The sequence below is a fragment of the Adiantum capillus-veneris genome, chromosome 9 (genome assembly GCF_014529385.1).
Source record: "Adiantum capillus-veneris isolate H3 chromosome 9, ASM1452938v2, whole genome shotgun sequence".
Taxonomy (NCBI): Eukaryota; Viridiplantae; Streptophyta; class Polypodiopsida; order Polypodiales; family Pteridaceae; genus Adiantum; species Adiantum capillus-veneris.
This window is the reverse complement of record NC_140939.1, coordinates 162,917,332-162,928,101: the sequence shown is the minus strand read 5'-3', so window position 1 is coordinate 162,928,101 and position 10,770 is coordinate 162,917,332. Positions and strand designations below refer to the sequence as shown.

Here is a 10,770-nt window from a genome sequence, read left to right as displayed (position 1 = left end):
CTTTGTCAAGCATGCCAAAACACGAATGCACCTTTGGACTTTTGGAGAATGGCATTTTAAAACGCTAGGATCTCTTTCTATTCATTCACAAGACTTTTAAGCTCCATATAGGGACACTTGTCAAACAAGGTGAAGGTTCACTGAAGAAAAGGCCTTAGTGTTGAGCTGGGTTGGGCGTCCTTTGATGGATGGCGTCCACGTGGACGGCCCGTAGGTTTTTAGCTTTGTGTGAAGGCGAGGGCCGCAGGACGACATGACCTCGATGTGATAGAGGAGGAAAACAAGGGTGAGGAGTACATTAACGCTGTGGAGAAGGCGTGCAAGTTTACGTTGCTGTCACCTGACGCTTCTGCCAGCTCGCGTGCGGTTGCAACTCGTCTCTCTTTCAATCTCTGACAGGAAGCCCTCTTCTCGGCATTGCCCAGCTCTGCCTGCCACAGTGCAAGCTCTCTCTTCGCTACACACACGTGCGCGCGCATATCCACACGCCCTTTCTCTCCAACATGCACCCGTCTAGAGGTAAGCACAATTTCATCAGATCAGGAAAGCATATTGGCATTTTATCCCCACTCAAATCCTACATTCTTGCTGAGTTAAATCTTTTCAAGCTTTAAACTACCTCTCTATCCAAAACTTGTACCTTATTTGTATGTCTTTGAGCTGCTCAGCTTAGCTCAATCTTCTTTTTGATCCTTGTAGACCACGATCATCATCATCATACAAAGCCAATTCTGTATTGTGCGCCTTCCAATTCAGCTGTATGACAAATTATGGATCCTTAATTTCAACTCAAACCAATTGAAACATAAATTCTAGTGGCTACGGGGGGACTTCTTGGGGCTTAACCAATGCTAATTTGAACATTCTGGAGAGATATATTGGGAGCTCTTGTTAAGAAGGGCACTTGATTTAAAGATGATGGAGATGGACACAGAGATGGAGATGGAGGAGGTGCGATCAGAGGAAAGAGCTATGTATGGGCAAGGACGTGGTGCAAGTGAGGAAGGGGTGATGTGCTCAGGGGGTGTTAGCGACGAGGGCTTTGATGACGGGCTGTCTATGCTGCCGTGCCACACCAAGGTCATCGTGATAGGCAATAATCGAACAAAATCTGTTCTAGTTGGCCTGCAAGGAATTGTGAAGAAGGCGGTTGGCCTTGGAGGCTGGCATTGGCTGGTACAATGCCATGACATTATATCTCATTGCATTATCTTGGGAAGGTCTGCTTCTGCTTATCTTGGGAATGTCTGCTTTGCTGTGTTGAATTGTCTTGACAGAAAAACAAACATCCCCCATACCACCTCTGTCAATCTTTGAAGGCCTCTCTCTCGCACCTGAATTCCACATTTTAATTTTCATGTTTAGGGTTAGATTTTATTCTGCCTATGAAGTAAACATTCTCTCAGCTGCATTGAGAGGGATCTATTAATCTTTAAACAAAAAATTACTAATCATCGCTGCAGGCCATCGTGGCTGCTCACCTTGTTTTTGTAATAATAGGTTGCTTTGTGAGAGAGAAAACAAGAAAGTGACACTACATTTTAAAGCACTTTTTCACAACAAAACATTCGATTTTTTGAAAATAAATGTATTAATGAATTGTTAAGATTACAATAAGTTTGCAAATAATCAAATAAATACATGAAATAAATTTTTATAAAATCTTTAAATCAAAATACTCTTTATCAATAGTTTACATCATGGGATCAAACTCCTATGAATACACTTTTTATTTTAAAAAAGTGAATGCAACTCTATAAAATATCATTTAAAAGACCACTATTTCTTTTCATTTCAAAGACTTTTAAGATTCATGGGGACACTTGTCAAGCCATAAAATTTGAAACCTTCACCCTTAGTGCACTAAGGCCTTTAAAAGGCCAACAAGCAAATTTGAAGCACCTTAGGCCCTTGGGTACTAAGCCTTCGGAGGCCAAAAAAAAAACAAGACTTCAATGCTTCTCATGAAATGGTAAGAAACCATCTTTTTACAAACTATAAGCAAGGTGAAAGTTCATAATGGCCTACATAAAGCTATTAAGAGGAATTAAATAATATGAGGCTTCTTCTCTCGGAGAGAAAACAAGAAAGTGATACTAGCATTTTAAAATATTTCCCACCACAATAAAATGTTATGTTTTTTAAAAATAAGTGTAACAATGAACTATTTAGATTAAATATATATGGTGAACTTTGTCATCATTAGCTTGCCATGTGGCACTAATCAACTAGCATTATCCAATGGTCCACAATTACACCTAGAATCCAACCCTCTACTAAGGACTTATGTAGTCCAAAAACAAGGTGAAAGTGGATGAAAAAGATTGTGTGAGACCTAATACTCCTCTTTAAAGAGAGGGGTAAACAAATGTCAACACCCTCTAACAAGGGCTACATAAGATAAAGCCCATGGGTATCTAAGGTGGGTAGCATTTCTTTGAACCCTTTATGAAGGGAAGCTGCTAGAAAGATCAATAACAAAGGCATTTGATGTGTGGGCCAACTGTGGGATCATAGCAGTAATTGGTGGGAAAGAACATACCAAATGGTGCCCCAATACAACCTTGATGGGACTAAAGATCTACTGATCAACAGAGCCTTGGAACAAATGGACAGTTTGTCATATTAATCAATATCTAATTCTCCTAAATGATTTTCTCATGTTAAACTGATAATTTAATATGGGGAAGTGCCAGGGGAGAAAAAGCTAGAATATTGGTTAAGCTAGCAGACTGGCCATAGTAGGGATCCAAAGGACGGAAAATAGGGATCCAAAGGGGGGGCATTTTCAAAAGAGCAATGTGCAACAATGGGCTTAAAAGACCCTAAGGTTTAACCCATTAAGACTTCCAAAGTGCTAAGGTTCCAAAATTCAAAGGTTGTGTCCAAAGGTCAAAAGCCTAGGGAAATTGGATGCTTTGTGTGTGTCCCAGAAGTCTTTCTCAAGCCCTACAAAGGAGGGGGCGAGCCCAAGAAGTAGGGGATGGGAGAGAAACTCACACACACACACACACACACACACACACAAGCTTCCTTTGTACAAAAGGGGAAAGAGGGACACATGTTAGCTCCCTAGCCCATATTCCCACAAGGTGTACTCAAATCCTACTGGATGGCCTTGGAGGTGGACCAATGAGAATTAGGCTAGAGTAAGTCTAGTTTAATTAATTTAAAAACACTTAATAAAAGAACCAATAAGAATTAAGCTCTCTATCAGACTATTGGACAGTCTCCCAAGGGGTCCAATGAGCATTCAACATCCCAATGTATTGCCTGATTGCTATTGGCTAGGAGGCAAAGGGGTCCAATGAGAGTTTAGTTGCATTTATTAATTACCTAAAGCTGTCACAAAAGGGGAAAGGGGGACACATGTCAGAAGGCTATCACTTATGCTGTTTAATTTCCATTGGCTGAGGTTGGGGAGGTCCAATAGGATGTGAGCATGAGCAAATAGCAAGAGGGGTCGACCAAGAGAGAGAGGGGGATGATTTTCTCAAGGCATTATTCACTTACACACTCACACAGTCAATGTGAGAAGCAAGAAGACTCCCTCTCTCCTTCTCAAGATTTAATGGAAAGCTTACCACCTACTCCAAGCTTGTGAGAAGGGAGGCCTACACCAACAACTCTTGTCTTTGTGATGCAAATCCAACCAAGAGCCAACCTTCAATGCATGCTCATCTCCTCTACCATGCTAATTACTAAGCTAAGCTATGCTAATAAGAGTGATTATGTGAGGAGATGTATATCTTTCTCGTAAGACTACTTTTTCTTCCTCTCAATCTACTCTCATACCCCGCTAGCTCTCACCATCTTCGAAGGTGTGTGAGGTCTTGTGTCTAAGACCGTGAGGGAATTGATGTTGTGTTTGATAAGTGTTTTTCTTAGTGCTTGAAGTTTCCATCTTCATTGCACTAGCTAGTATTGAAGGAACACAAAGAATTGTATTGTAAAATGTCTCTCTTGATGGGAGAAACCATAATACAATGCCTTTTGGAGGGGGGACCGGCTCCATGCAAATCAGGTCCTCAACTATTGTCAATTGCTTAATTTTTCTCTCTTTTGAAGTATTATTCATGCTATCTAACTAGGTGTTATGCTTTTTGTTGCTCTCTCCACCCAAGCACTCTTGTTATTCTCATTAGGAATCTATTCTAATGAAATGCTCACTATGTTCATGCTGTTTTCCGCTACACACAAGTTACTAGACCATTAAATGTTACACAGTTGGTGCCTACCTAGTTGTGAGTTTGTGTTTGAGTGGAAAGCATGGTGATGGCCTAAGGACAAGTCCTTTTTAATCCTAAAACTAAAGAATTTTACCACACACTTATGGCTTCTATGGATTGGTTCTCTTCTTTGAAAAAAAATTGGGGCATGAATTGGCCATAGTCAAGATGGGAGGTAGTCACCAAGAACATATGGTGTCCATAGTGGCCGCTCGATATGAAGGTCTTCCTCTAGAAGGTACTGTGGGGAGCCTTGCCGACTGGGGTGAAGGCACTAGCTAGAGGGATTGGCCCAAATAGATGCTCTCAATGTAGATTAACGGCTAGCGAAGACCTCTCCCACTTATTCAAGGAATGCCCTGCGATCAGTGTCCTTGCAGGTAAAGTATGCAAATGGGTGCAAAGGACATGGAAGATAGGCTTCTATAAGAATGATTATTTCTTGGGAGGGAAGTTTTTTAAAAGCCAGGAGCTACTCACTGCAACACAAGTTGTTAGATTCTACTACTTCAAACAGGTCTGGAAGGCTAGGAACGACCGTTTATTTGACAACACTATGGAAACAACTAGGTTCACATAGATAATACAAGAAAGCAGGGGGGACTATCCTAGCCGTAAAAAATGTAAGAACTCTAATGAATGGAACATACTGATTGTCACCACAACGATGGACTCTCATTGTTGATAAGGACCCTATGTTGGTCATGGGGTGGCTCCCCTATTTGCCGATGTATCAATGACCTCTTAGAGACACCATGGCTCGGCACGAGCATGGCAAGAAGTTGTAATTTTTTGTGGTTGTCAATATATTCAACTCACCATTGTGAGTTTTGCAACAAAAAAGAAAAAGTGAAAAGGTCAGGTTGGCTTTCTAAAAAAATAAGAAAGTGATAAAGTCATTAGGTTGAGTTTAACTAGAATCCGTGTTTGGGAAAGGATTGCCTCATCTTAGCCTTAAGCCGGTTGAAAATAGACACTTGCTTGTTTCAAACCATGGTAAAGGGAAGAAAAATGGTGAAATATGTGAGAAAATAGTTCAAATATCTTGCAAATTTATGCTAGTATTTTTGGTTCGCTTCTTTGTGAGGAAGAAATTCAACCGACGACCGCTTAATAAAAGAGATTTTCTCAAATATTGACTAGAATTAATTTATAAAGTGCAAAAAAAGTCAAGCCATATGAGGCTCTAAAATGAAATGTGAAATGAAAAGAACTCATCAATATGTGTGTGTGTGTGTGTGTGTGTATCTATAAGAATTTACTAGAATTATGCAAGGTGAAGCTTCACTTTTACATTCTAAAACAATAGAATGGAAGAAAAGTCAAGACATGGAGGATGTGAAATGAAAGGTGAAATAAAACGATCCATGTGTGTGTGTGTGTGTGTGTGTGTCTATAGAATTTACTAGAACTAGTAAAATGGCATCGCCTTCTGTGGTGGCATGGCCCCTCTTACCCTCAAACCCCTCGCTCTTGACAAATTTCATCAAAGCAGATTAAGAAAAGTACTCTCTCTCTCTCTCTCTCTCTCTCTCTCTCTCTCTCTCTCCTCCCCTTGCCATAGGTTTAGTGTAATCCCACCCCTGGGTAGGTCACCTAATGAAAATGTAACCTATCACGTGAGTTCAACAGAAGGGTATTTAAAGTTCTTGAAACTTACAGAAATATATATACAAAAGGGCATTATTTTTTCAAATTTGAAAAAAACTTACAGATTTTAAAAGAAAAGGGTACATTATATTCTTCACAAAATTCACAGATAAGGGGTTTTACAAACATGTCTTGAATGCACGTGATATGGTAGTTTTACACATAGTGAACCCCCCGAGATCCCACCTCGATAACTTTAAATTCACCTTTCTTATAAAGTTGATGGTGAAAGGCCTACAAATCTTGGCAATTTCAGAATGTATTTTGTCAAGATGACACATGTGTGAGATCAATATAATATTGAGTACAAAGTGTAGTCTCTCTCTCTCTCTCTCTCTCTCTCTCTCTCTCTCTCTCTCTCTCTCTCTCTCTCTTGCCCCCGCCCCCCCCCCCCCCCCCTCTATCTCTCCAACTCTATCTCTTCTCTCGCCACTTCTCTTTGTATCCCTGCTTCTCTTAATTTCTCTCTCTATCCCTATTATCTTTTTCTCTCTACCTATCTCTCGATTGCTTTTCCTCCTCCTCCTCCTCCTCCTCCTCCTCCTCTCTCTCTCTATACTTTTATATATATCCCCCCTCTTTATTTCCCTCTCATTACCTTTTTTCTCTCATTTGTCAATTTCTCCCTCTATCTATATCTCCATTTCACCAGTTTGTAACGGTTTGGTCCTAGAGGTCATTTTTCTAGCTACCCCACACAGTTCCAACTACCCTAGTAGTTCTTCTACTTTCAAGTTTTTTTTCTTCAACACAAAATTTTTAGAGAGTATATTACTTTACGATTGCACCCCCGATGGCGGTATGACCCATGTAAAAGAACTTTCGTGTAATTTGGAAATGAATATTTGAAAAGACAATGTTCAACCCTTTATGCAATGACTCAAGAAAAAAACTTTCCCAATATACACTTATGTCCAAAAATATAGCATTACAAAGACCACTTCTTGGATGTAAGTTGCAGAGCTATATAACTGCAGCATTATGTTGCAAGTGCAAAACATACAATGGAAAACCTCCCCAAGATCTAAAATGCTATCACAATGTGATTTACACACTAGTTTTCACTGACATATTCCAAATTTTTGCAATACCAAATTATTTATAGCATCCTTGAAAACTTTGCATGGCAAGATATTGTTGAAGGTCTCCATATATGCAATCAAGAATACACAATGTCCAAAATAATATATATGCACAGTTAATAGAGATGCAAGCTTTCTACATCCTAAAGCATAGCCTACGACATGCTATACCACAGTATCAAACCACCCATGGTCCGTGATGTAAGACAAGTCGACAATCACGGGGGGGTAGACCCCAAAACAAAAATGCATAGGGACCAACTACCATGGGTTATACTTTGAGAAAACACAACATTCATTTCGTAGCTCTGCAATGGTGATAAGTGCTCTGAATCCTCTCTAGATAGCAACTTGGACATAGCAGAGCAAGCTTGGATCACATGAGGTGTAAAAAAATCCCACCAGCAAGAAGTATGAATAATTTTGTAAAGTATATCCAATCATAAATCTATCAGTATAAACAAAATAGAGACAAAATAAAACCTGATTAATTTACTACATCAACATTGTTACCTTACTACATCCAAAACCTTGAGAAGATGAATAACCTCCATGGCTCTGATAGGGCCCCTCCATAGTAGTGGATCTAAAACATAGTTGGTGATTGTGAGTTTCAAATTCTTTAGAGAGAGAGAGAGAGAGAGAGAGAGAGAGAGAGAGAGAGAGAGAGAGAGAGAGAGAGAGAGAGAGACAGTAGAATCTTTTACCTTGGATGTTTCGAGGTCACCTTCCTAGCGTGTAGGTCACGGAGGTGTTAGGATCCATCTTCATTCATTAAAAAAAAGTAAATGAAGGTCAAAGATTGGTGAAATATTTTGGGGAGAGAGAGAGAGAGAGAGAGAGAGAGAGAGAGAGAGATCAAACATAGCAGAATTATGGTTGGAGATCCCCTATCATATCACTATGTAAGGCCTCAAAATGTAATATCCAAAGAAGACACCTCTCTGAAATTCTTGAGCAAAATGGTAGACCTAGCGTGTAGGTCATGGAGGTGTTAGGATCCATCTTCATTCATTAAAAAAAAGTAAATGAAGGTCAAAGATTGGTGAAATATTTTGGGAGGAGAGAGAGAGAGAGAGAGAGAGAGAGAGAGAGAGAGATCAAACATAGCACAATTATGGTTGGAGATCCCCTATCATATCACTATGTAAGGCCTCAAAATGTAATATCCAAAGAAAACACCTCTCTGAAATTCTTGAGCAAAATGGTAGACCAAGAATGTAGGTTTACAAAGCTTATAAATGAGATGGGTGAACTTATATATATCTAAAAAGATATTGCATTATTCAAATCTTGCAAGGGTGAATGGGTCGTTACACACTACATTTCATTTCATAATGAGTTCAATTGCAATACTTCCTTGTAGACAATGTCATAAGTGTATGTCCTCGGTCTCCCCCTTTCCTAACACTTTTTGGGTGACCATCACCAACCAACACCATATTGGAGAGTTTGAAACTTTAGAGCCAATTTGGAAATCACCAATGTCTTGAAGATTTGTCCATATGGACAAATCTCAAACTATATTTTAAGGTCAAAGCCTTCCACAAGGTAGCACTTGGTCAAAAATCTTTTCCGAGCCGTGCTCTCAAAAATTTGGCTAAGATTTGGCCACGTGATTGAATCTTAAGATTGTTTTCAAACTGGGAATTGGGACATTCCCAAACTCACTAATATGGTGTTAACCACAACCTTGATGGCAAAAGGAGATCTCAGACGAGACATTGCCACATACAATTGACCATGGGTGAAAACAGGTGTTGGGAGATACAATCCAAGCATTCCCAATGTTTGGCCTTGCGCCTTGTTGATCGTCATCCCAAAAGCACATCTTAGGGGAAATTGTCGACGTTTCAACTCAAAAGGGAGGCCTTTTCTAGCTCCCATGAGAAAATCAATCCTTGGGATGAACACTGTATTTCCTGCATGTGGCCCTTTTGCTTCAATCACTTTGCTGTAAAATTGCTTACAAATTAAGCGTGTCCCATTACAAAGACCACTTCTTCGATCCAAATTACGGAGCAACATAACTGGAGCATTTTTTTTCAAATGCAAAACATGCAGTGGAACTTAGTTGTGAATAAAATGCTATCACAATCTGATTCAAACACTAAGTCTGCACTAACATATTCCTTATAAGTACCAGAAATTTTTGCAATATCAAATTGTTTATAGCATCCACATCCTTGTTGTGAGGTACCAAAATTGCCCTATCCTTGAAAAAGGTTGCATGGAAAGAGAGTGTTTCAAGGTCTCCGTATATGCAATCAATAAAGGCTTGCAAACTATTTTGTGGTAGCATCATGCAGGATGGCAAAGCTACATTGTCATGTAGCTCCCCATCACAAACATTGCCATTGCCAATATCAAGTATCCACTACAAAAAATTCTCTTTCTCTAACATTATTGAAAAAATTGACCACTCGCATGTTCTGTGTTAGACGCAGAATTTCTATACAACACCAAATGTATGAGCGGCACAAAGGTGCATCAACAATGTTTGCCCTTACTCCTCTACGTACAACATGCAAGATTTGTCTAAAATCACCACCAAGGAGTAAAACCTTTCCGCCAAACAACATGTTATTATGCATGACATCTCTTAGTGTCTTATCAAAAGCCTCAAAAGCATTTCTATGAGTCATGGGAGCTTCATCCCATATGATCAATGAATCCATTTGCAACAGCTCAGCAAGCTGGCTATTTACTTTAATATTGCATGTAGAGTCAGAAGTTATATCAATAAGGATCTTGAATATAGAGTGTGCAGTCCTTCCATTGTCAAGAAGTTGTGCCGCAATACCAGATGATGCACATGCCAAAGCAACTTTTCTCTTTCCACGTATGTGAGAGAGAAAGGCATTATAAAGATAGGCCTTTCCATTCCACCTGGCCCATCCAAGAAGAACACAGTCCCACTATTCATGCCAATGGCTTGTAAAACCCGATTGTAAGCTTCCCTTTGTCCAACATTCAAAGATGATTCCATTCAACCAGACAAGCCTCTTTGTTCCTCTACATTATACATTAACTCTTCAGCAAGCACTCCATGATCACTCATTACTTGCAATGTGCAACACTTGGGGCATTCCAGAGTAATATGAGAGTCTCTTTCCATACTGTTGAAGCATTGTCTCTAAGTTCGACAACGCTTGGTTTTGTGCCATGCGTTCACAGATACGCACATTGGTTGTGCAAGTCCTAATATGATATACATGGTCCTCAGAAATCTCCTTGCAAAAGTGATTTCATAATGCACCAGGACATATCGGCTCACAAAAAACCAAAATGACTACAAATAGTAGCCGTAATTGTTTTCATGTTTGTTGAAATGAAGCTTCTTCTAGACACAGAAACCATTCATCGTCAACTTGCAATAATCCCCATTCATTGCATGCTTCTTTAAACGTTTCATATACTCGTCCATTGAAGGTCCAAATATCCTCAAAAGACCTACATCCTTTGCACTTGTTGAGTAACATGTGCAAATAGTATAACTCTCCGACATTGGGAACTATGTTCTACATTCTTCCAATCACGTCTCCTTTCTGTCTTGGATTCCATGTTCTACTTGTTGACTTCCAAACCCACTTTGTTGGGAAGTCTATGTACAACAAATCATTGGCCTGTGGATATCTTTGATTTGCAATAAACCACTTAGTGAGCGTAGTCTTTTTGTTGGCCTCTCTCTCCACCACACTCTGTATAGTCACTCTGTCATTAAAGAAGACTTGATTTTGATGAGGTAAATGAACATGGAGGCATTGTATGTCAAGTTTCTCTTGATGCAAGTCAAACCCAAATATCTA

At 39.6% G+C, this 10,770-nt stretch overlaps 1 protein-coding gene across 1 annotated transcript; it reads left to right on the top strand.

Annotated features, from left to right (window-relative positions):
* Positions 1-870: 870 nt before the first annotated feature.
* LOC147451506 (uncharacterized) lies at positions 871-1,317 on the top strand. The gene has a single exon (XM_086520948.1). It carries the CDS (start codon positions 916-918, stop codon positions 1,315-1,317), a length of 402 nt encoding a protein of 133 aa, XP_086377074.1. The 5' UTR covers positions 871-915.
* The last annotated feature ends 9,453 nt before the right edge of the window (positions 1,318-10,770 follow it).